At 40.7% G+C, this 27,453-nt stretch overlaps 1 protein-coding gene across 1 annotated transcript in view; it reads left to right on the top strand.

Annotated features, from left to right (window-relative positions):
- LOC126336166 (proteasome subunit beta type-4-like) overlaps nt 1–27,453 on the top strand; it is a 68,812-nt gene that overhangs the window by 30,438 nt on the left and 10,921 nt on the right. Inside the window, exon 3 of the mRNA XM_049999660.1 lies at nt 540–768. Coding sequence (XP_049855617.1) covers nt 540–768 — 229 coding nt within the window. The remainder of the gene's footprint in view (nt 1–539; nt 769–27,453) is intronic.

Here is a 27,453-nt window from a genome sequence, read left to right on the forward strand (position 1 = left end):
GCATATAGACAGTAATTTTTCCCATGATCTATTTGTGAGTGGAACAGGAAAGGAAATGACTATTAGCGGTACAAGATACCCCCACCATACACAATACAGTAGCTTGTGGAGTATGTATGTGCATTTAGACAGAGAATGTTTAAATTTTTGAATGAAAAAATTAAGGAATAATAAGAACTCTCTTTGTTCTTATTTAAAGACTGGACTTAAATCACACTGAACAACTCAGTATTAGACAGCTCTTTTCTAACTCTTAAATACAGTAAAAAGTCTGTTTGATCCGGTTTTCTTAAAAATGTGTACTGTACAGAAATATGTACATGATTCTCAACAGTTTTCACATTTAATAAATAAAAAAGAATTTTATATATCACTATGACCCATTGTTTTCTTTCCCTTGAAAATTCCTGTTTTTTTTTTTTTTTTTATGCATGGATCAATTAGCCTTCCCATACTACATTTAATCCCTGAGTTCTGGAATTACTGATGTTTTGTTATGGAACTTCTTGAAATACAAATGAAGAAACCATGTGCTGTAGGTCTCTGTTCTGCTGGCTGCGGCGTCTGCTATATGACCGGCGCACCCGGTTGAGGCCTCTGCGCATGGACGCAGTGGTGGCAGGTCTGGAGCCAGATGGGGAACCATTCTTGGGTGTCGTGGATCTGCGTGGCACTGCCTTCTCAGCACCCTCTGTGGCCACTGCCATGGGTGCCTATCTTGCATTGCCTGGCCTGCGGGAGGCCGGAACTTCACTCAGACGCCAGCAGGTAACTTACCTCTATGAGGAAAACAATTCAGGTGAATCGCAGTAATCATACTAGTTGGATGGTGTATCTTCAGTATCTTAAAAGATAATTTGTGACTGCTGAACTCGGTGCCCAGAACACACAGTATTAGATTGCAACAAATACAATGAAATGCATTCAAGATGAAACTGGGGAAAACAAATTTCTTTTTCATATTAAAAGAATTACGTATTAAAAATACATTAGGAAAAAACTGTTTTAGATATCAACAAATTTTCTAGATTACTGTAATTAGATTTCCTGCTAAAATCAGTCAGGCACAAGCCTCCATTTGTCGACCACAAGGAGAGTAGTTCAATTAAATTTTGTCCGCCAGTGTGTAGTGATCTAGGCTGTATGTTTTCAAGTAGCTTTCATTCATGTTTTTAACAATTTTGATAGAATAAATCCTTGTCTGGAAGATCATGGGGCTTGAATTTATCTTTATTGGCATCTACTGTTTTCATTTGAATTTTAATAGCAAGATGGGTAGTGTGTTTGTACTATGTGTGTGGACACAGGAGGACTTGGCTGCATTTCACGAGAGCTGAAGACTTTGTAAGCTGTGGTTAGCTATCTGCTGGCTGCTGCCTCAGGGTGCAGCTGTAGCAGACAAACTAGCATTGGAGGGGAGGGGGGGGGGGGAGGGAGGGGTCACTACTGCTCGCCACATCTATGGCATTCTATTAGCCACAGGTGCCGCCTGCATCATTATAAATGGTGAGCACCTCGGAGAGCTCAGCATTCATTTGCTGGGTATGGACTTGGCAGCCCTGAGTTTCCTGAGCTGAGAACTGGTAAGTGCTGCCAGTCAGCATTGTCAGATCTCTGTAAACATAAGGTCTGGGCATGCTTCAGTGACTATAGTTTGGTGTGGGGGGGAATGTTATGTCACTGGGAACGTGGGTTTTGGATTGATCGTTTGGGTCAAGAGGATGGTGCAAACCTTTATTTAATAAAACTCTCACTCTTAAGGTATATTGTGTTCCAATAAGATCCAAAAACAGTTGTTAGCAGGCAACCTCTGAGAAACCTGCTGCACCTCAGTTGTAAAAGGTTTACATAGGCATGCAGAGCTCTGTCTGGGCAGACGGATGATTCCCTAGTGACTGGTGGGACCAAAATAGCTCACATTAACAATATTCAAACTCCCAGTGGAAGGGGTGGGCCACTGGAGGGTTTATCTACCCACTATGAAAGAGACATCGGGTGGGTAGCCCACTTGGTACATCTCTTTCAGTGTTGTATGCCAGTAACAGAAGAATGCCAGTGCATAATGCATTCATTGTCATGAAGCAGTAAGTGGGCATATCTGAGAGAAAATCCACTTTCTGTAAACAGACGGGAGTGGAGAGAATTGCTGGAGCTTCTAAACCTGCTGAAAGGTTATAGAATGGTACCCTGCTTGATACTCGCCTGTAATTCACCTGAGTTACCTAAATATATAAAGGCCGCTTTCTTATGTCTTAGTCCAGTACAATGCGTTCCTTTCAGTGCAAGGAATTTGGGCACACAGTCCCAGCATTCAAAGACAAGCTGACATGGGGGAGACAGAGTTTAGATGCTCCTGATCCAGGCTAGCTGTGCACCTAACCACCTTGTGTTAACTGCTCTGGCCCCTATCCACTTTCATCAAAGGGACATGCTTTTTATGTGCAGGAACAGAAGATTCAGGAGTTTCAGGTCACCAGGTGGTTACCATACACAGAGCAAGAAAGATTTTTGAGGCTGTGCAACCTCCAACATTTGCAACTTCATTCTCTACCATTGTCAAGGAACCACTTGAGAAGTCTGATGTCTGAACAGCCAGTACTGATGCTAGCATGAGTACCATCTGCAACAATCAGTAGCAAAGTTTGATGCCTTGGCACAAACTCGTAGTTAAATGCCAGCACATCTAGTGGTACTTGTAGCTCCCCTGTGCCTGCCAAGGCAAGTTGTAAAGAAAAGCAGGTGACTTCCACACCAAAAAAGAAATCTGGTCACAAGACATCTATGTCTAATTCTTTACCATCCTAGGGAAAACATTGTGTGGGAAGGCCAAGACTATAAAGCAGGTGTTGAACTTTCTAACCGTAGTGCTGTAGTAACTTCAGGTGGGAAATACTGTCTGATGGACCTAGACATATGAGTATGTTTGAGCAATCCACTGAGTCTGTCTACTCATTCTGCCAACTTTTTAACTCACCTCCTAGGTGACAGGACTTACTGAGGGTTAAACCCCATTCTTCAGTGGAATTTGCGTGACTGTCGGATGCATTTGGAGAAATTAAAACTGCTTGTATAAAAGAATGGCCCACTTGCATCTGCCTTCAGGAGACACACTTCAAGGCGAAGGATAATTCTGTTTTGCCAAGATTTAACCTCCATTGGAAGAATGATCTAATCTTGACTTCACAGAGGTTAATCAATGAGACACATCGCTACTCAGCCATCACCCTCACCAATGTGTTACAAGAGGCTACAGTGGCAGTGTATGCGCAATCTCACCTTATAGAGTGCTCTGTGTACATCCTGCCACAGGGACCCCTTGGTGGCACAGCACTTGATCTCATGTAATAACTCTCTCGCCCGTTCCTGTTACTTGGTGACATCAGTGCATATGATGTGTTGTGGGCTCATCTACAGCTTGCCCCTTGGGTCGGGCAGTTGAGAGGCTGCTGTTGTTAGAAGACATCTGCATGTTTAATACTGTGGAAGCGATGCACTTCTGCATGGCTGCTGGGTTGTCCTCTGCTGTATCTTTCCCTCTGCTCTCCTGTCATTGCAGGTACTGTTAGATGGGAAGAGGCCAGTAATTTACTCTCCCTTGACTCACGTGGCTTCACTTAGCTGTGACTACAATGCCTGAGCAGAGGCTATCTATATGGGTGTTCAGCTGGGTGAACTGGCCACTGTGTAGCTGACTGGCTATATTACAACACTGTGACAGCACACAGGAGTGAATGGACAACATCCAGGTTGTGAGGCAACATGCTGCTGATCCCCCCATTCCTCTAGACAGCCTAGAAGAAAAGCTGTCCCTTGGTGGGTCAATGACTGAAGTTAGTAATTTGGTACAGGTGTGCTGCATTATGTCAGTTTAGGATCGATCTTGCAGCCTTTTATTAGGTGAGAGCTAAAGCTAGGCATATCATTAAGGAGAGAAAACAATGCATGGAGAGAATTTTGAACATCCATTAACTGATCCAAACCAGCAATGAAGATAAGGGAATCAATTTGGAAGCTATTAGGGAATAAAAGTCCAATACTTGTCATATGAAGGAATGGTATCCTCCAAACAACACCTAGGGAAATAATGCAGAGATTGATGAAACACTTTTATGCTTTGAACTCTACCTGTTATAACAGTTTTTGATTCTGCCAACATAGGGAACACATAGATAAATGGTGACTAGACTTTTCCTTTGAAAATTTGTAGCCATATAACTGCCATTTATCCATGTGGGAATTACAGTCAGCACTAAACGCTATGCTTGAAATTGCTGCTGGACATGACAGTATTCAATATAGCATATTACAACACCTAAGTAAGGAGCAAAAGGAGTTCTGCATCTCTTCAATCAGGTATGGGATGATGGCTGTTATCTGGGTCTGTGGAGGGAGGTGATTCTGATATCACTTCAAGTCCAGGGAAGGACAGGTTATCTCTAGATAGCTACAGGAATGTTGTGCCCACTACTTCATAGGAAAGACCCTTCAGTGGATAATAAGCCAATGCCTAGTGTGGACTCTCAAATCCAGGGTCTTGCCTAGTCATTTCCAATCTGGGTTTTGGAAATACCGATTCACGCTTGACAGTTCTCCAGTTACAGAGTGTGGTAAAAGACTAATTATTATTCAAACAGCAATTTATTGGCATCTTTTACAATCTGGAGAAATCTTGTAATACCACCTGGAAGTACAACATGTTTCATCAGTTGCATGAATGGGGATTTCGCGGGTATTTCGTTGCCTTGTTGCAGTCCTTGCTTGCTGAAATATATATTCATCATATACTCCAATCCATTCCCTAAATTGAATGGTGTTTCTCAAGGTAGCATTCTGAGTGTCACCCTTTTTATAATAGTAATAATAATGAGTGTATGGCATTGGTGGCTGGGAGACCCCTCGCGCGGTGGTTCGGCCAGTGATCCACAAGTTCTTTAATGCCACTACGGTGACTTGTGGGTGAATGAGGATGAAATGATGATGAAAGACACACAACACCCAGTCATCTCGAGGCAGAGAAAATCCCTGACCGCACCTGGAATAGAACCTGGGACCCTGTGCGTGGTAAGCGAGAACACTATTTATTATAGTGATTCATAGTATCTCTTTCACAGTAAGGAACTCAGTCAATTGCTCAACCTGGAGTTCCCAGTTAATTGTTCCTAATTTGTGGATGACTTTGTGGTATTTTGCTCTTCCTAGAGTCTCACAACTACTAACTTAAACTACATCTGACTCTTAGGAGGCTGGAGGGTTGGACTGACACAGTTTTTTTTTTTTTTTTTTTTTTTGCATGGAGAATTTAAAATTCCCATCAATGATTTGCTTACCTGGAACTCCAGTTGAGGAAAACCATCTTGGGTTTTAAGATCTCAATGAGGTTCTTGAGCTTCATCTTTGATCAGAGGTTAATATGACTGCCACACATAATGACCTGAAATGTATATATGTGAAGACACTAAACCTCTTAAAATATCTTATCAGTATGAACTTGGGAGGAGATTGATTCAGTGTGCTTATATTCTGTAGAATCTTTGTCTGCACTTGGTTTGCTTATAGCAGCATATTGTATGGATCAGGTAGGCCTTCTTATTTAAAGATGTTGGGTGATGCCCACCATGCAGGCTTTAGGCTGGCCACAGATACATACCAAATCAGTTCCTTTCGTAGCCTCTGATGCTGGTGAGCCACCACATATCATCTGGTTAGAGCTACTCAAGATGCAAATGTGTGCAAAATGCAGTCCATCTCCAACCATAGTGTCACTGGTGCTGGAGCTGAGTAACCTATACAATGCAGGTTTACTTGCTGCTGGGCTAGTAAGCCATTTTCAGTCTATGCGAAGAAATATCTTGAGCAAGTTGGTGTGGAAGAGATACCAATTCTTAAACAGTGATGGAGAAAATCTGTTGCCTGAATGACTGACAGGCCCACCCTTAACTTCGATATGTCAGAACACAATTACCTCACCATTCTGGCTTTAGCTGTAAAATGAGTTTTTAATGGAATTTTATCAGATTACACAGAGCACATGGTGATTTTTACTGATGGATCAAAGCAGTGGGACAGTGATGAGTGACCTGTTATCTTCCCATATTTTGTCATTAAATGCTGCCTACTAAGCCACTTCTCAGTTTACTATAAGGAGCTGTGGCTGGCCAAGAAGACACTGGAGCACATGAAACTTCTTGGTGGAGGGAAGTTTGTGTCCTAGTGCTCTGCAGGGTATTCAGTAAATTTTACCAGCCAGTAGCATAGTTTGGATGGTCCAGGACACTATCCTCCTCCTGGATTGGCAGAAGAAAGAGGTGGACTTCTGCTGCGTCTGTTAAACATGGTGAATGAGGAAGCTAACAGAGTAGCAAAAGCAGCCTGCTGCAAAAGTACTACTCATCAACTTCATGTCCCCCTATTGGCTGTCGTATTGTGGGTGACAAAGAGTCAACTGAATGGGAAAGACAGTGGCTGCAAGTGGGTAATGACAAGCTGTGGTCAGTCATACCGGCTATTTGGCATGGTGCACTTCCTTTTGAACTCTATGAAGGAACAAAGTGGTGTGCACATGCCTATGTATCAGCCATTGCCCAATGAGGCATGATTATCTCTTGTGAAAAGAAAGACCCACTGGAATGCAGTGTTTGTGACATCACACTTATAGTGCACCAGGTTTAAACGTCTTGCATTTTGTATTCTGGCTTTTGGTCTACTGAAGGAAAGGGCATTGATGATCACGTTGTTTAGCTCCCAAAAATTTTAAATCCATCCATCTAGAAACTAAAGCTTCACTCGGGACTCTCCATGTGTTGTTTGATTTGTCTACAGGCTCTGCTGCCAAGTCATCTTACAGTGTATCTGGCACAGGGGGACTGCACTCCCTGCAGAGTGATTGGCAGTTCTAATGTGTTCACTTTGCTTGAGGTGGAGAGTCAGTATGGGGAATGACCACCTGGCCTCGCCCATTCACCCTGTGAGTGGACAAGTGGCTGCTCTCAGGACCTGAGCAGGCAGCCAGAGGGGGCAGAGGGGAAGGGTTTGACAGTTATTGGGACCTCTAATGTTAGGTTAGTTATGAAACCCCTTAGGGAAATAGCAACCAGGACTGGAAAGAAGTTCATGTGCCAGGGAGCCTCATCAGAGATGTGGAGGAGATACTGCCTTTGGGTATTGACAGTGCAGAGGGCAGTCATCTTCAAGTTGTGTCTCATGTTGGCACCAGTGATGCCTGTAGCCTGGTTTCTGAGGCCATCTTCAGTTCATATTGGCAGTTGACAGAGGTTGTGAAGTTGGAGCCAAGTGGAGGTATGAACAGACACTCCATAGGTTCTGTGACAGTCTTTGTTGCAAATTTATGGACCTACATTACGGGGTGGAGAATTGTAGGACTGCACTTGATAGCCCAGGGGTGCACTAAGCAGAAGAAGCAGCTACTCTGAAGCTGACTACTTGTGGAGTACACATGGGGATTTTTTAGACTAAATGATAGTTTGAGGTCCTGTGATGGACACTCATCAGTCGGTACACAGAGAATGAAATCAGATAACATACAAAGTAAAGATGCTTGTAACAGTAAATTGCCAAAGCAGTTGTTACAAAATTCCTGAATTTACTGTCCTACAGGAAAACTACTACACTCAATTTATAGTCAGAATTGAGAGCTGAATGTAACATGAAGTAGAAAACTGCAAAATATTTAACGAGACATGGAATGTATCCAAAAGACTGATTGGATGCCATAGGAATAGGAAAATTCATTGCGATTGATAAAAATATTGTGTCTATCGGTCTAAATTGAGTCCGACTGTGAAGTTATCTGGGAGCAAGTAACCAGCCCAGGTGAACTCAAGCTAATCATCGGGTGTTTTTAGTGCTACCTGATACTGCCATAACAGTTGTCCAGTTATTCAAAGCAAGTATATGCTTAGCAGCACGGACGTACACTGATCATGTGGTTGGAAGCAACTTTAACCTAATGAGTACAGACTGGTGCATCTATGGATTCATTATAGGTGCTACAGATAGACAGTCGAGTGAAAAAATTTTCCAAGAACTGTCTTGAGAAGCTAGTTCGGCAACCCATAAGCAGTGGAAATATTTTAGAGCTTTTATATGTTGGTTAAGTGGATTAAGGATGAAAAAGACCCAATGTAGTATAATAAGAACATTAGGAAAATGCTGAGGAAGCAATGCTGTTGCACACTGGATTAAAAAAAGAACTGGGAAATGTAGACAGCAAAAGTCGGAAAGAATGTGTCTATGTATAAAAAGATCACTGTGCAAGGCATACCGCTTCCTTTGTCATACTTTAGTGAAAAATCTTGTTGAGAATCTGGGGAAAATTATGGTCCTAAGTAAAATCAGTAAGCGGGTCAAAGACTTCTGTCCAGTGACTCACTGTGCAGTCACTCATTGCCAGTTTGGTGTGGGAGCAGAAGACAGCAAAAGGAATGCTGAAGTTTTAAATTTCCTATTTTAAAAAAAAAAAAATCATTCACGCAAGAGGATTACGCAGACATACTGTGGTTTGACTGTCGCAGAGACTTCTTTATGAAGGGCATAGAAACAGGCATCCATGGCATCGAAAAGAAACTGAAAGAGGTGAAAAGAAATAAATCATCAGGTCCAGATGGAAGAGCATTTCTGTCTTACAGAGAGAATTTTTCAACATTGGCCCCTACTTAGCTTGCATTTATTGTAAATCTTCTGCCCAATGCAGGTGACTAGAAAATAATGAAAGTCCCTCCTGTATATAAGTAGGGTACTAGAAAGGACCCACAAACATACATATCAGTATCCTTATATCAATCTGTTGAAGAATTATAAGTTCAGATGTCATAAATTTCCTCGAGACAGAAAAGCTTCTGTACAAAAATCAGCACAGATTTAGGAAGCATTTTTTGTTAGAAACTCAGGTTGCCCTCTTCTCACATTAGCCTCCAAACCATGGATGAAGAGCTGATTCTCATATTCATAAATTTCTGGGAGCTGTTTGACACAGTGCTCCACTGCAGACTATTAATGAAGGTTTGAACACAAAGAACAGATTACCAGGTTTGGTTTTACAAAGAGCACTCTATAGCATTGGCCCCTTACCTAGCTTGCATTTATCACAAATCTCTTACCTAACACAAAGTCCCAAGCAGTTGGAAAAAGGCACAGTTGGCTCCAGTATATAAGAATGATAAAAGGACAGGTCCACAAAGTTACAGACTAGTATCTCTAATTTCTGTTTGCTGCAGCAACCTTGAACATATTCTCAGTTCAAATACAATAAACTTTCTAGAGACTGAGAAGCACAATAAACTTTCTTGATACTGAGAAGCTTATGTCCATGAATCAGAATAGTTTTTGAAGGCATCGCTCATGTGAAACTCAGCTTGCTATTTTCTCACATAATTTACAGCAAACTAGAAGTGTGATAAGACCACTGTTGTTATCTATATACATAAATGATTTGGCGAGTGGAGTGGGCAGCAATCTGCAGTTGTATGCTGATGATGCTGTGGTGTATGGTAAGATGTTGAAGTTGAGTGACTGTAGGAAGATACAAGTCAACTTGTACAAAATTTCCAGTTGGTTTGATGATTGGCAGGTAGCCCTAAATGTGGAAAAGTGTGTATTAATTCAGGTGAGTTGGAAGAACAAATCTGTAATATTTGGATACAGCATTACTAGTACCCTGCTTGACACACTACAGCTGTTTAAATATCTGGGCGTAACATTGCAAAGCGATATGAGATGGAAGAGCATATAAGAACTGTGGTAGTGAACACAAATGGTCAACTTTGCTTTATTGGGAGAATTTTAAGTAAGGGTGGTTCGCCTGTAAAGGAGACCACATGTAGGATTCTGGTGCAACCTGTTCTTGAGTACTCCTTGAGTGTTAGATATCTGTACTAGGTTGGATTGAAGGAAGACATTGAAGCTGTTCAGAGGCAGACTGCAAGATTTGTTACAGGTAGGTCTGAACAACACGTAAGTGTTACAGAGATGCTTCAGGAACTGAAATGGGAGTCCTTGGGAGGAAGGGGACATTATTTTTGAGAAACACTGTTGAGGGAAGTTAGAGAACTGCATTTGAAGCTGACTGCCAAACGATTCTGTTGCTGCCAACATACATTGTGCATAAGGGCAACAAAGATAAGATGCAACAAATTAGGGCCCACACAAAGGCAAATAGATAGTCGTTTTTCTCTTGCCCTATTTGTGAGTGGAAAAAGAAAGGAGATGATTAGTAGTGGTAAGGGTACCCTCTGCCACGCAGCATATGGTGGCTTGTGGAGTATCTATGTAGATGTAGACTTAACGTGAATGTCTTGCAGATTTCTTAACTAATAGGACCCAGTACATTGTCTTGGATGCCGAATGTTCACCAAAGACAAATGTGTCTTCTGGAGTGCCCAGGAAAGTTTAAAAAGGACTGCCCTTTTCTGTATGTACGTAAACAATTTGTTGGCTGATGATGCTGTATTGTGTGGCAGTATGTGACTATAACTGAGTGCAGGATAACTTAGATGGAATTTCCATTTTGTGTGATGAATGGCAGCTTACTCTGTAAAGTAGAAAAACTCAAGTTAATGCAGATGATAAGCAAATGTAAGAAGATCCCTGACAGCATGCAGCACTGTTGCCAGATTTCAGTTGCAAAGAGTCTGCAGAGCTGAGACAAAGCTGATGGACTGCCATAGAGATGTTTATGAAATGTATTATATTGTTGGTTGAGGTAGGTGTGTGAAGCTGCCACACCCAGCCCACTGCAACGGTCAGGGATCAACTTATGCTGACTCAGCTATAGTAGTGGTGCAAGGTACCCTTCAATATGCACCCTGTGGTGGTGTATATGATGAACAGTAAAGAGATCAGAGGTAGTTTTGCTTTGGTCGAGCATGATAGCTTGTGTGCGCACCACACCATGGCCAGTTGATGAGCTCGCCCATCTGACAGAGTGACAGGGGTCTCAAGACACACCATATGAACAGCTTACATGTTTATTTACATACTTAATTAGTCAGTCAGAGGCAGGTGAACCAGATGTTTAATTAAAGTCAGCATAATTAATTGCACAGGACTGCTATATGAACAGCATGGCAGCATGTGGTAGACAGTGTAGACACACTTCATAAACATCACCTAGATCAGACACTGAAAAAACCAAAACGTTAAGACAAACTGCTTATTAGCTTGTTTGTCCATCTTTGGAATGAAATACAACACTGATTATGCATATCAGGAATCCAATAGTTTGTTGGTAGGTTTGTGGAGGTATGTGCATTACATGTATATGCACAGGTCATGTGATTCCTGTAAATAACGGGCTACTGATTTGCATATGCAGTGATGGCGCCAGATAGTGACCCAGATGGGTTCCGTAGGGTTTACTTCAGACAAATTTGGTTGCCGAGACATCAATGTGAGTTTACTATAATGCTCCTCAAACCACTGTAGCATGGTTCTGGTTCCGAGACGCTGACAATCATACTGCTGAAAGATAACATTGCCGTTGGGGAAGAGATCAACAGGAAGAGATGCAGGTGATTACAGCTACCAGCAAGTCTTCAACACAGGTCCCATGCAAGTGCAGGAGAATGTCTCCCTTAGCATAATACTGCTCCTACCAGCCTGCATCAGTGCTATGGTGCACATTTCGAGTCACCATTCTTTTCAATGATGGCATTTTTGGAGACAATCATTGACCTTGTGTAGGAAAAATGTGATTCATCCAAAGAGCTGATCAGTGGTCAAATCCTGATGGTCCAATGCCCACTGCAACCATAATTGAGAATGTCATTGGGTCAACATGTAAACACATAGGAGTGGTCTGCTGCAGAGCTCATGTTCAACAGTGTACATTAATTTTTGTGCTCTCAAAGACTCATGTGTTCTCCAGCACTGTACTTTTTCAGCAGAGATTCCACAGATCACCATCTATCCTACTTTACAAAGCAGACAATCCTCCTAACCCCACATTCTGCGAAGAGTTATGGATGTCCAGCTGTTTAGTGCCTAGTGGTAGCTTCACTGTCCTTTTACATTTTTCCATAGATGCCCACTACAGTAGCAATTGGACATGCAACCAGCTTCACTGTTTTTGAGATACTCATTCACAGGTTCTGCTTAATAATAATCTGCCCTTTGTCAAAGTCACTTTATCAATGGAGTTCCCTGTTTGCAGCCCACATCTTCACTAAGGTGATCCTCTGTCTGTGTAGCTCCACTTACGTATTTTTGTTACCATGTCACATGCCCACAACACCACCAGGCAGCATCCAAAGTCACGACTGGCAGTGATCATAATGTTTTGGCTTATTAGTGTAAGTAGTCTATAATATTGTTATATTCCATCCTGGTTTTCCATTGTTTGATTTTTCCCCCCTTTAATTAATGATTTTAAATTACTAATTAAAATTTTACACAGTTTTGTCCATAATTCAAATTCCATTAAAGATTTATAAATTTGTATAACAGCAATGGAAAGAGCAGATCATTTCCTACAAAACTAACTTGTTGTATATATTGTAAATGTTCAAGGCACAGTCGACAAAAAGTGAATATTGATCTCACCATTTGATATATGAAATCATTCTAATTATGACTGTAAGTGAACCACTTAACCAAACTTCTGTTAGGATATATCAATTTGATTAGCATTTCTACTGTCACCTCTAGCTTTAAGATCACATGTCAATGTCAAAAGTTGTAATTTGGATTGGTGATTTCTCTTACTCGCTAAATAATGTAAATTCACAGAAATTTCAGTGTTAGGAGAACCACTTTTATCAAAGAGGCCACCATCTTTGCTTTGGTTCAGCCGCATGGGTGCAGAAGTAGGTTCTATGCATCTCTGGGCAACAATGTAACTGATAATTTCCTGGAATTTGAGGTCTTTCGGGTCGCCAGGTGCGAAAATTTAGAGTAAATTTTCATTTTGATTTAGTGTGGACTGATAATTACAGCTCTTCCACTTAGAATAATTTTGTCAAGGGTCAGACAGATTTATCTTCGTTGTGATTAGTGCCGGACTGGACAAAGAATATTTTTGGATGGTGAACTCAGATGCTTAATCTTTTGAGACCCAACAATATGAAACCAAATATAATTTTAACATTTTTCATAAAATTAATTTTTATTATCATAATAAGCAATGAATACAACAAGAAATTGCCAAAAAGTACATCCTCAGTTGTTCAGGAGATGGTTTCACTTTGGAATATAATATCAAAATTTTTCACAGAATAAATATTTATTATCATGGTAATTAATGAGTACAAGAAGAAAATGGCAAAAAGTATGGACTCAATTGTTTTAAGGAGGTGGGATCACTTCGGAGCCATTAAGACATACTGTTTTCAATCACCCACCATTTCATGTGATAAGTTTGAAAGAAAATTCATATTTTTCCAAGACATAGTTAAACATATTGAAATGTCCATGAATTCATAATGCCTAATACAAATTGTAGCCCTAAATAACAAACAAAAATGTGCCAAAAATTTAAGAAATTGTACATCAAAACTACATAGTTCCCAGGTGGTTTCATTTCAAAACTAGATGTAGTACAAACTCAAATATACATTATAATAACTTAAGATATACTTACTTTCACTGTTAGTGATCTCCTCAGTGTGAATCAAGTGACTGCTACAATGCACTATGTTAGTAGAAGTACATCAGTATCTCTGTCTTGCAGCAGCATTGGTGATTTCATGCTAAAGGCAGTGATATTGCAAGGAAATGAAAAATAGGCACTCAGATCCTGGGGGCCTACAACATCATGCAAAGAATGAGTTGGAAGCTTCTGAAACGAAACAACTAATCCATAAAATAAAACATAGAAACATAAATTACCTAGCAATTTTTAATGTAAATTCACTTTTAAAACAGGGAAAACTTTATTAAATTTTCTAAAGGAAAAAAATGTAATAATAGCACTGAAAGAAACAATATTTACTGATGAACATCATTTGATTCAGAAGGATTGAATACAGAAAGAGCAAACAGAAGAATTTGGCAAAATATGTCAGACACTCTAGATCACATTCCATTGAAAAACTCGATGTTATATCTTGGAGACTTTAATGCACAAATTGGCAAAGAATATCAGCATAGATTAATTGTAGGAAAGTTCCCTGCATATAAAAGAATCAACACAAATGGAGAAAGGCTCTTAAGCCCAAGCAGGCAGCATAATGTAGTACTAAAATCTATGTTCTTCAATACATTTTCTAGAAAATAAACTATGTGGGTATCATCAAATCCAATTTGTGGTGAAAAACGGCTTGATCATGTTGCTATAAGTAGACATTCCACAATGGAGGTACTCAGTGTAAAAGTTCCTAAGAGTGCTGGTTTAAATTCAGACCATTACTTGTCAATAAATTCAAGCTTAGACTAATATTTAGAAGAAAAGAATCAATACTAATCCATAATGTTTGACATACAGAAGTTATTTAGAGAAAATGATTACAAAATGCAGTTGGTAAAAATGATAACTGAATGTTGGGAACAACTTCAAAAAGACATAATTGAGACTGCAGAAGAAACTATCCCTCTTAAAAAGAAATGGAAACATCTCTGGTGAAATTATGATTGTGATGAGCTAATTATAAAGAGACAGTGAGCTTGGAATATCTGGAACACAAATCGAAAGATAAAAACAGGAAATGTTTTATAGAAGGAAGGAAACATGCATCAAAAAGTCCCAAAGATATCAGAGTACAACATATAATAGATCAGCTAATGTCAACTGAGTCACATTTTAAGCAGAACAACACAAGGAACTTTTATAAAACATTCAAAATTAGTTATTTATACATCCAAAAACTGCATATAATGACATGGAGAACTGCAGAATACTTGCAGGATACTTCAAAGAATCACACAACTGTGATCCATCAAAAGAAGAATATCATTTTGATAACATAATCCAAATACAACCAGACTCAAAGCCACCAACTGTAAAGGAAATCAGAGAAATCATAAAACATCTAAAAAATAACAAAGCATTTGGAGAAGACAGTATAGGTGCTGAATTGCGGAAAAACTCTACTGACAACATTATTCTATGTCTAACAGAAACCATTTATGAAATTTGAACACAAACAGCTTACTATCAGAATGGACATCAGCATTAATCCAGCCACTACATAAAAGAGGAAAGAAAAGTGCTCTAACAATTATATAGGGGCCTTTCTCTTACCAGTGACATAAGATCTTGTCCACGGCACTTTTGAAGCGAGCTGAAGGAATATTCGACCCACAACTAGGAGAGTATGAAGCAGAATTTAGGAAGGGGAAGAGCTTATGCAGAACAAATACTAAATCTAAAGAATATACAAGAAATGAGAAACCTCATAAAGTTGAACTACTTTTGTAGATATTTAAAAAAGCATATGACTCAATTGATAGAAATGCACTGATCGCCATTTTAAAGAAATTCAGTCTCGACAATAAAACAGCAGAAATAAAGGAACTCTTAACAAGCACAAGTTCAGAAGTAAAATTTTCGAGGGGGACAGTCAAAACCTTTTGAAATGACATCAGGAGTAAGAAAGGGAAATGATTTAAGACCCCTATTTTTTTACTGTGCATTAGACAAGGTAGTAAGAAAATGGAGAAAATTCATCAATACTACGGATGTTCGCCCTGGAAGAAACCAAATAAAACCACCGTACCTTGTGTAGCTTTTGCAGATGATGCACCATGATTTACTGACTCACTTGACAGTGCCAAAGAACAAATCACAGAACTACAGGAAGAAGCTGACAAAATAGGACCAAAAATTTCATTTGAGGGGAAAAAAATAATAATTCATGACAAGTATTAATAATGCCCCTCCAAATCATAAAATTCATAACAACATAATATCTAAAACAGACTGTTTTAAATATTTAGGAGAATGCATGACTAGCAACACAAAAGAAAAGACACCCATAGAAAGTAGAGTACATAAAACGAAAAGGTCATTCCACGTGACAAAAAAGGAAAAAAATACATATATAACAAGAAAAACTTTGTCGTGGAACACAAAACTAAGACGCTATCAAACAGTGGCAGCGCCTGAAACACTGTACCCAGCAGAAATACTTAAACTAGTAAGATATAGGGATCTTGAAAAACTGGAAAAAATTGAAAGAAGAATTATAAAGAAAATACTGGGATCTTGAAGTTAATGTAATGTTGGATGCAAAATAAGATCAAGTTAGAGGCCTCTAATTGAAAACGTGAAAGCTGATGTAAGGAGGAAAGGAAGACTACATTTTTATGGCCACATTTATTGAAAGGATAATAACAGAATAACCACGCAGATCTTCCAATTTACTAAGCAGCTTCGAGTGCAAACCCACATGATTAATCGAAATTGACAAAGATATGAAAAACACAGGCATTAGAATGGACATAATTGATAACAAAACTTTTTAGAGAGGCAAGACAAAAGACAGAACATAAGGAAAGAAAGAGGTCTGCAAAAGGAATAAAGTGGACACAGGAATAAAAGGAACAACACTCTTAAAGGATGAAGCAAGTCTGGTAGAAATGAAAGTTAAATACAAAGAAGCAAAACAGAAGTTGATTTATCATACCCTGAAAAGGTTTATTCAAATAAATAAATAAATAAAATGGTCTTTTCAGGCATAAACCACTACTACTCAGAGTTAAATAATTTTGCAGTGCTGTCAGAGTTATTTAAAGTTTATAGTGGGTTGTTTCTAACCACTGCATGGGCACTAGTCATATTAGATCTGACTAGCTACAGTGAGTATATTTTTCACCTGTCTGTCATTTCTTGTGCTCAGTTAATGAATAAATAATGAATGATATTGAACTTGGACTCATTGCAGGAAATTATATTTGCATGTGGCACCTATGAACCAATGTAACAGTTTTATTTTATGGTTTTGCATGTCAGGGAGAATTAATTTGCATTTTTTTAAAGTAAGAAGGCAACAGGTACAAACTCTAAACCCTGAAACAATAATAGAAGTCAAAAACACTTCAAATTTAAAGGATGGGGCCCTTCCACGCCCACACCAACGTGGTGACCAAACCAAAAGTTCTACTGTCACCTCCGTAAACATGTTAGTTTTTTAATCAGGCGTCACAGGATGAGGGCTACGATGTTATCCATGCATCTGGGTAAGATTACTCATTAACATGGTCCATCAGAAGATAGAAGTGGTCGAAAATGATTGAAGGGTAGTGGTTGTAAGGGCAGAGGAAAAAAAGTGCCAAGGCCAGCGCCAAGGGCAAAAAACCTCTGCGACAGTAGGACGGCTTGCTAGCTGCGACAGAGCATGCAAGGTGAGGTAAGGTTAGCGTGAGGTATCGTGCATTGTTACCTATGTGCTGCTTGTTCGTTAGCTGGGTCAGTCCAGGTGCTGTGGCTGGGCTCGATTGTAGGCCTGTAACATTAGAGTTCGCCGCGGCAACACATGCGTTGCTGTTAAGCCCTCTGCTGCGCCTTCTCATCAGTGACATGGTGCAGCTTCATCAGGCTGGTGCAGAATGGTGGCAATCGGCTACCGTTCAGCGTCCTCCTCTACTGCACGCCGCAGCCCTTGTAGCTTCTATGAGCTCTGTTTGTTCAGAGAGCTGTGCCAATTCAGTCGGAGGAAGTATTACCGTTCGCTCGTGCTTGTGCGATAAAGGCTGCCCTTTTGGCTTCTCGATCCCTTGCGGGACCCGCTCCCACAGCAGTCGGCGTTGCCACCGGTTCCGCTGGGGCGGCAGTTTTCTTCTTTTCAACTTTCACCTGCGGTGCTGCTGGAGCAAGCACTGGGATAGGTGCGCGAACATCCTTCTGCAAGGTCGCAGGAGTGTTCGCAGGTACTACTGCGCTGAGGCCTTGGGTGAGGACTGCTCGCAGTTGCCTCAAGGCCTCTTCCTGCTCTGCAGCCATGATGGCTTTGAGGGCTGCAGTGGCCTCCTTCACAGCGGTGCTGAGTTCGAGGTCACATTTGTTCTCGGGAGTGCGAGCTGCGTCATGGCTTTCCCTGCCCCTAGCAGGTGGAGCTGCTACTGCGCCATCCCTCAGCTGCGCCTGGCTGTTCTGTGCCCTACGCTGTTTCCGACGTCGTCTTCTCTTCTGCCGCTGCGTTGGTGCGGCTGCAGGAGCCTCGCCGCCCCCGGCACAGTTGCAGCTTGGGAAAGCTGCACAACCAAGCCAACTGGTGACGTGCGCACAACCACGCCAACTGGTGACGTGCGGGCTGCCACACCGGACACAGGTCGGCGGAACGTTGCTGCCGCGGTCGCAGGCACGGCTGTCGTGCTTGCCTGAGCACTTGCCGCACCGCGCCGCGTTGCGGCTATACTTCACAACATGGCCCTCGCCCGGGCACCTGAAGCACTGGGGCTGAGGGTCCATGGTGGTCAGGAGAGCCTCTGTCGTAACCGGGAAGCCCAGCAGCTTCCGCAAGTCGAAGATGTCGCTCCCACCGTCGACCGTTTGCATGGTTACGGCATAGTGCGCCGCCCTCTTCCTGTTGGTGTGGTTGTGCAACCTTGCGTTTGCATTACCAAACCCGGCTCGCAGCAGCCCTTCCCGGACCGCTGCTTCATCACAGCACCAAGGTAGCCCCCTGAGGAGTGCCTTGGTCATCTTCATCCTTCCTATGGAAGGTGCCTTCTGATGCGCCAATGGTGCGTCGACGATGTAGTCGGCCACTGCGACCTTGATCGCCCTGTGGTCGGCCATGTTTGCAGCTCGAATCCAGATCAGCGAGTCTGTGTCGACAGACTCGTAGACCACTTCATTCTGAGTGCAATTCGTGATGGTGTCGAAGAGTGAGAGCGCTGTCCACCCGCCTTTGCACTTGACGTACAATGGGGGGGACAGGCCGCGACTCGTCTTCTCGGGACTTCCTTGCATGGTCGGCAGACTCAGTGAGTTGCACAACCGAAGGACCCTTCGTAGCGGCAGGTTTCCTCTGCGCACCCATTCTTTCCCAAGCTGCGAGGTGCGGAACACGACAATCTGCACGCGTTGTGAAAACAACGCACGACAATTTGCTCTCTGCGGCGCCCACAGCACAGAAACCTCTTCACGAACTCTCAACGGCCGAGTGAGCGTAGCGTGCAACGGCAGCGATGCGCTCGCCTCGCTAGCTCAGGCCGCTCAAAAACACTTCAATCACTTATTCTTATTTATTACCGTAGCATCACAGTGGCTTGTGAAGCACGTGTAAAGTTTAATTTTGTAGGTGTGTGTCCTGTATACAACAGCATATTATTCTTTTTCAGGAAGAAATCTTTGTTGAAAGATTGATGGGGAAAAGACAATACAAAAACAAATTGGTTGATATTGTTAATAGTTTTATTTATTTTGTCATTCCAGTGTGATTCTAAATATCTGCACATACCGATTATATTTCTTATTTCTGATCTGATGGGGACAGGAACTGTAATGTTAATTTCATTGTCAAGTTTAGCATCTTGTGCACCTACGCAACTTTATGGCCTCTGAAGGATCTCTAATGTGTATTTGTCTAGCGTATTCAGTACTGTTCATACCATCATTGACTGCAACAAATTCAACCAGTGACACTTTAGTGTAGTGTAATAACATAGACACTTTCCCAAACATTCTATTAAACATCATCTCAGTTTCAGTATTGATTGATTCTGACACAGAAAATGAAACACTAGGCTGCTATATGAAAATACCTTGAAAGTAATACTGTCCCAGATTTATTAGCCTGTGTACTTGCTTGCCCTCAGTCATCTTCTAATTCATTTTATCGTGGAAGCAGACACCAAAACGTCCATAAACATTTGTGTGCAACATCTTCCTTGCCTGACTTGCCCCGTCTTGTGTGCTAAAACACACAACTCTGTCTGTCTGCTACCACCAAGCAGCATTGCTGCTCAGTACTGGTCGTTCTCCTTCTTTTGCTGCCCCTCTTAACACACCGTTAAATCAACTATTGCATTAGTCCACTTTGGGTGTGTTACATAAGATGACTAGATATTAAAAAATCTTGGTGACAAGAAACTAGTTGATGTTTTCCTTTGACACAGAGCATCCCATGAAATATGTAATGAGTATTTGTTTGAGCTGGGTCTTCCCACACATTCCAAAACTGAAACTACAAGTATCTTCTGAAACACAAGAGAAAACGTACCTTAAGCCTCTCAGGAAAAAACACTCAATAAAAGGATTCCTTCAGAATGAACCAAAATTAAATAGCAAATGCTGTATTCTACAAGGAGCTATAGAGCTACCTCCACATATAGGTGCAATTTAATGAATGAAAGTTGGAGATGTGACAGACGTACATAGGGAAACTGACAATGTCAATGACATGAGCGTAATGTAAATGCCTATGAGACAGCAACAGCTTCTGTGACATGGTTGGCAATGCGTGTTGGAAACAGCAGATCAGTACAGCTCATCACTGAGACGTTTATGAGAAGTGGTAAACAATGAAGACATCAGCGGATGCGTGACTGGGACATACCTCATGGCAATTGGGTGGATTCAACAAACTTTGAGAATGATAGCCATTCACCCTGTGGCTGGGAAATTGACACAATCCAATTAGAATAGTACACTGGGAATTATGAGATTGTTTGCTGAAATAAACTCCAGTGAAACAAGAATACATGTGCAGTTTGTGATCTGATATCTGTAATATGTAGCTTATTTTATCATATGATATTTTTTGTTATGTTGGTAGCACAGGAGGTACAAGCCAAAGCAAAAATACTCAGATTAGCAGATGTTAAACCTCTCAACTACCAGAATGACAATGCATGATACCTACTGTAACAAGATATTATTATAAGACCTTTCCCAAACTCACTGCCCCCCCCCCCCCCCACCACAAAAAAAAAAAAAAATTGTTCTGTCAGTGTAGTTAAGTCATTGTCCAGATACTTACGGATGAGACAGTGACTGAAGTAGGAGTAATTAAAACAAAATCTGAAGTGTTGAATCGATTTAAAATGTTCCTTCATGAAGAAAAATCAAAGAATATCTGAATGGAATGGAATGAAACCTGCCCAGCAAGAGATTGAATGCCACTTGGTGTCATGGCAAGTGATGCAGTAAGAAAAGTGAATAAGCAGAACAGAGTTGAATGAGGAATCATTCTAGTGATAAGGATCATGAATCGAGAAATCCACTAACAAACAGTTTTGCCAAAAGGCAGATTATGATGGCCCTGTGCTTGGCAATGAACATCGCAGAAGTGGTGAAGCTGGCCAGTTGTTTGCGTGCTACTGTAAGTGGAATAGGTGGTGATCCGAGGCAGATCTGATGACGAAGAACAATGCTGTTGCAGACACAAGTGTTTCGGAGAAGACACCTACCATTTCTCATTGTCAGTTATGATTACAGTCCACATGAGAGCATTGAAGTCGGTGTGTGGATGAATGGAAACGTGCTGCCTGGCTTGCTGCCTGGTTGAGTGAATCATGTTTCTTGTAACACAAGGAGGGTGGTTGTGGCCAGAGATGTGCCATTGAGAGAAATGTGCTCGAAACATGCATCACAATGCAGATATAGAATGGGGGGGGGGGGGGCAATATTATGCTATGGGGAATCTTCAGCAGGTCTTCCATAGAACCTGCAGTAGTGATTGAAGGCACCATAACAGCTGTGATTTTGTTGGCAATGGAATCTTCAAGGAGGACAACAGTCCTTGTTACAAGCTGGTGTGTTATAGTGGTTTTAGAAGTATGATAGTAAACTCATGTCAATGTCCTGGCTGCCAAGTTTGCCTGATCTGAACTCTAAGGGACACATACAAGATGCTACTGGGTTCAAGATCAGTACCCGTAACTTATGGGAACTGCATGATCTGTGCATAGACAAGTTTCACATACCTCTGGAAATCTACCAAGGACTTGTTGAATACATGCCATGCAAAATCATTGCTACATAGCTTTCCAAGGTGGACCAACTTGCTTTTAAGCAGTTGGTCATAATGTTGTGTCCCACCAGTGGATATGATACAGTAGAAAGTGCTTTCTGCCACACACTTCACAGTTTAGACATAAATGAAGCTGGTTTTCTTGCCTTGATCCTTCACACCAAATCAAAACTATCCAACTTTGGGGGCACAAGAATGTAAACTGTCTTTGTAGCCCTCTGCTCAAAAGTATGCTGTCATGTGAACAACTGTTGCACAGTTTTGGTGATGAGTGTGCAGCTCACCCATGTTTCCCTCACCAAATGAGATGGCACATTGGTCTCACATTGGACTTATATTTCAGAGGTTAATAGTTCAGATTCTCATCCAGCCATCCAGGTTTAGGTTTTCCATGATTTCCCTAAATTGCTTAGGATTCATGCCATGAGGGTTCCTTTGAAAGGCATCCTTCCGCATTTGAGTTTGTCCTTTTCAAATGATCTCATCAATGGCACAGTAAACCCCATCTTCCTCTCTTTATATGTCACACTACTTACGTGACCCGTACATGTCACTGCAGTGAATACACATTTCTCTCATTTAAATTACTATTAACTGTGTGGTAACAATAACATCAAAATTTGCTGCCATGTAATATTCAAAATGAAAATATCCTATACCTTGGAAAGAAAACAGCATATGATGGGTGAACCGAGGAGGGTGCAGGAAGCAGACTATCACAGGAAAATAGAGTAGTCCTACTGGTTTCAAACACAGACTTTAATTTGAAGAATAAATTTTTAAAAATGTACTTTGAATCATGGACTTCGTGAACTTCTGATGTTATGGTGCATGGACTGACACAGTCAGGAAGCTGTCCCAGAAAGGTGTGCAGGGTGAGGTGTGTCAGGGACCAGTTCCTTGGTAGTCATGAAATTAGAAATGCAGAAAAACCAACATCATACTTGATTTAACAAGGACTTGTACATGGCCACAGGTGATGTCTCAATGGTGTGTGTTGAGCCTATGTAGCAGTGCTCAGCTCAGCATTAACACAAGGTGGTGTATGGCAGTGCAAAGATGCTGGCAAGTGGAGTTGCTACATCATCAGTCTTGTGGCATATGGGCATGTCAGGTATTCCACTGAAGCAAGAGGCACAAGTGCTGGTTGCCAACAGTTAGTAGCAGCAAGTCAGCTGCAAGGTGCATCCAGGTGTGGACTGTGAATCCAGGACTCTGCAGGTGTCCAGGAGCCAGTTAACGATGGTCTGGAGGACACCCAAATTGGAGGTAGCCACTCACACCAGCAATGTCAGACCAAGGAAAAGCCTGTAGAACAGCAGCTAGTGGTGGGTGGTCACTAGTTGTGGATCAGGCTCAGTAACCCATGCTGGTTGAGCTTTGGTGTGGAGTAGCACTATGCCTGGACAGCTTGACTTTGTGGCAAATACCTCTAGTCACCTAGGGTCCGAATTAGACCTCTAGTCACCTAGGGTCCGAATTAGCGCAGCATCAAGAGTGGCATGGAGTAACCATGCTCACTGCTGCACTGGGCTGATGTTTTGCACCATGCAGCCTCAGCATTATTCTGGCCCTGGCAGTGATAGCCCATTGGCAGTATACTGACTTACCTTGCCACGGGTTGTGAATTCTGCTAGGAAAGTTGTTGGTCTTATAGAAGAATAATGGAAATAAAATGGGGGTGATAAGAAATGAGGAGGTGCTCCACAGAATCGATGAGGAAAGGAATATATGAAAATCACTACGTAGAAAAGGAACAGTGTATTAGGATGTATGTTAAGATATCAGAAAAGAAGCACAGAGATTGTGAAAAACCAGTTGTCCAAATGTGTGACTTGTAACACATTTAAGGAAGATGTGATCCCATTATCAAGTTCATAAAAGTACTACCAAAATTTTGTAAGCTTCAAATCTCTGTACTGACATTGTGACACAGATAATCAGTGATTAACTTCTGTGGTAGTAGAGGGAAAAATAGTAGAGACAGCTCTAGGAATATACCCAACAATTAGTGAATGGTGTCTGGCACACTGCTAGATGTTTGGCATAGTGCTACTCTGACTAAAAAGACACTGTGATGGGCTGCATCAGATTACTGAAAAAACTGAAGAAAAAAAAAGGAGTATCTACAGGCAAGCAAATTCATTGGGATATCTACAAGCTGCTTGATGAAATTACTAATATTATGAAGGTTCAGCATATTTACATATTTGTCTTGTCAGTCTTTTGATTGGTTTGATGTGGCCTGCCACAATTTCTTCTCCTGTGCCAAACTCCTCATCTGGGAATATAATGTATATGGAAAGTCACGCCCTTGATTATTCAGCATGTGTGCTGAATGATGTAGTGCAGTGGTGCGACACTGGACTCGTGTTGAGGAGGACAGAAGTTCCCTGTCTGACTTCAGCTGAAGGCCAGAATAATAATTTTTTCATTTTGTGGAGAATCTCCTCGTTTCTTATCTGTCCACTTAATTTACAGTACAGTTTGAATTGCTATTTATTTATTTAATAGGATAATAATAATAATTAAAAGGTGGCAATTCTATTTAAGCACTGTTGTTGCAAGTCAGCGATAGTGCAATGCTGCTCGCTGTGGAGAATACACATTTTATAAAAATTATTTGGTCCAGAAACACTTTTGCGATCATGGTGGCGATTTAGACGGTATTTGTGTAATTGTACTGATTAAAAGTTATGGTTTCCGAAAGATGCAGGTTCGATTAAAGCTGTGTGCACTTTTGCGCGTATAATGAAAATATTCATAACACGTTGCGTAACAAAAAGAAACATGCGAATCACAACCGTGATCAAACGAAGAAAATATATGATAACATAAATGTTCTTCGCTGTTATTCAGGACAGGCTCAGATTAGACCTTGCAATTTTTAGTTATAGGCAATCACAAGGCGTTACACCTTCGAGATATTTGTTTTGAATAAATTGTATTTACCTTCTCTCTCTCTCTCTCTCTCCTTTTTACAGCCTTTATACCTTCACATCGATTAAGGAACTTTTCCTTCTCTACCGAACAGTACGAGAACAAAATTCAGACTGAACAAAAGTCTTACATCGAATTATTACATGCTTAACCCTCAACAATCATATATAGTTTCGTAGTACAAACAATGCTAATTTATTCTGTGCACTAGAAAGTCTCTGATACACTGAGCACAAAAATGAAAATAATAAAATTATAATTACATTTTTAATATCATGAAAATAAGGTTTGACATCGTCGTAATATTAATTTTCATCGTTGTAGCACTACAAGTTCTACAACAGTACATTTCAAACAGTACATTTCTTTTATAGAACTCCACAGCCCTGGATTCGCTTCCATAAGATTCTGTGCTCCAGATACACATGCTCAAAAATCTCCTCCTCAAATTAAGGCCTATGTTTGGTGTTAGTAAACTTCTTTTGGTGAAGAATACTCTATTTTACTGTCAGTATTCTTATGCCTTCCTTCCTTCATCCACGATGCACTAACTTTCTTCCAGTTTTGCCAGTTATCAGAAATATGAGCTTCGTTCAATAATAATGGAAATTTAATTTGTCTACAACAATTTTATACCCTTCAAAATAGTCACCACTATGCCAGCACTTTTTTTCTGTCTCCAAAATGTTCTTGGTACCCTTTTAGATCTCTCAGCGACACTTTTTTAATTTCATCTATGCTTGTGAAATAATGGTCATTTAAGGTTTTCTTTATTTTTGGGATCAAAAAATACTGACATGGGACCAAGTCCAGCAAATATGGTCATGGGCATAATTACAGTGTCGTATATGGCTAAAAATTCTCAAACAAGCAGCAAAGTATGAATAGGTGCATTAACATGGTGCAAAAGCCACTAATAATTTCTTCACAAATTTGGATATTTGTTTTTGATTATTTGACATTTTGGCAAAAACTAATGACACTATATAATTGTAATCGAAGAACACATGAGCGTAATCTTCATATTTGACTGTATTTGTTGAGCTTTTTTTGATTTTGGTGAGCCCTAACGCTGAACCTTAATTGTGATGTTGTATCCATAACCCCATGTGTCAGCACCAGTTATGACACATTTCAGCCATGCTGAAACATTGTTCATCTAGCAGCTCTTAAGAATTTTGCAATCACCACTGTTTTAGTTCAAAATTCAACAGTTCAAGGTGTACTTTTTGCTGTCACATTTCATATCCAGAACATCCAAAAAATTCCATCACACGAGTCAGTTGATACATTGTCATCATCAGCAATTTCTGTGTGATTGGTGATCACTCATAATCATTTCTGTCCCTGTCTCCACAATTTCATCTTCATCGTCTTCACAGCATTTTTCGAAATGCCTACAGCACTCAATCCACTTTTTTTTTTTCTCACAGAAGATCTACCAAAATAAATACTATTAACACTTTAAAAATGTACTGCACTTTATTCCATATGATAGCAAATTTTGATACTTAAATTTCCTGACCTTTTTTGTACTAAATAAATGATTACCATACTACTAAAACATGTTAGTGTGTTTGACATCTGGCAACAGGCTAAATATGCCATATGGCTAATACTGTTCATATCCTTTCCAGTCATTTTTGCCAACACTGCAATAAAAATATCACCCAAATTGGACTAATCAAACAAGCAAAATTACAAAATTCTCTCTACTTTTTGAGAACACCTTATACTATTACAATTTTTTACATGTAATCTGTGTGCCAAAACAATAATAAATGTCCATGTAAACTAATGTCTGAGAATCTTTCATAGTTTTAAATATCAACACAGCAATGTTTTACAAAGTTCTCGAATTGGAGGCTCATAACAATTGTTTGATATGTTCATGTGCATTTTCATATGCATACACTGTCACAAGTTTTGTGGGAGTAGTGAAAGCCCCATTATGACCCTTTTTGATAAGTATCAGCAGCAATTTCAAAGAGTGTGTCTTCCTTGTGCTGTCTGCAATGACTTCATTTAGACCACTGTTACAACCTTCTTACAGGATGGGCCCCTGGAAATAAGAGGAACATGTTGGCTTATGCATGACAAGGTTCAAGCACGTTTTTGTCACACTTCAAAATACTCTGGATGATACTTATCATGCCAGATGAATAGATCAGGGGAATTTGTTGCATAGCTTCCAGGGCCCCTGACACCAGTGCTGTGGTTTAATATCTGTGGGGCTGCCTAAGTTGGTTTGTGCAGCAGACATTCCTGGTTCAGAGATGCTTCATTAGAATGTCATGCAAGCCTACATCGTCCAGGGATCCAGAATAGGTCATTCAGTCTGCAGCAGAGTGTGCACTGTTTTGATGCTTCCTAGCAGATTAAAACACTGTGCTGGATTGGTACATGAAACCAGAAATTTGTTTTTTGCAGCAGTGCCAACTGAGCTATCCCACCAGGACTGGTACTCAGTTTTAAACCATCTAGGGTTTTTTGAATGTGTGCAATAGTCTATGGTCTGATGACAGCATTAGCATGTTGAGTCAACTGTAGAACAGTTTGCGCATTTGCTATCAGCCTCTGGCTTGAGAATTTAGAAATATCTTCTTTCCTTAATAAGTAAGATATAAAATATTTTTGGTTATATGTT

This window comes from Schistocerca gregaria, chromosome 2 (assembly GCF_023897955.1).
Source record: "Schistocerca gregaria isolate iqSchGreg1 chromosome 2, iqSchGreg1.2, whole genome shotgun sequence".
Taxonomy (NCBI): domain Eukaryota; kingdom Metazoa; phylum Arthropoda; class Insecta; order Orthoptera; family Acrididae; genus Schistocerca; species Schistocerca gregaria.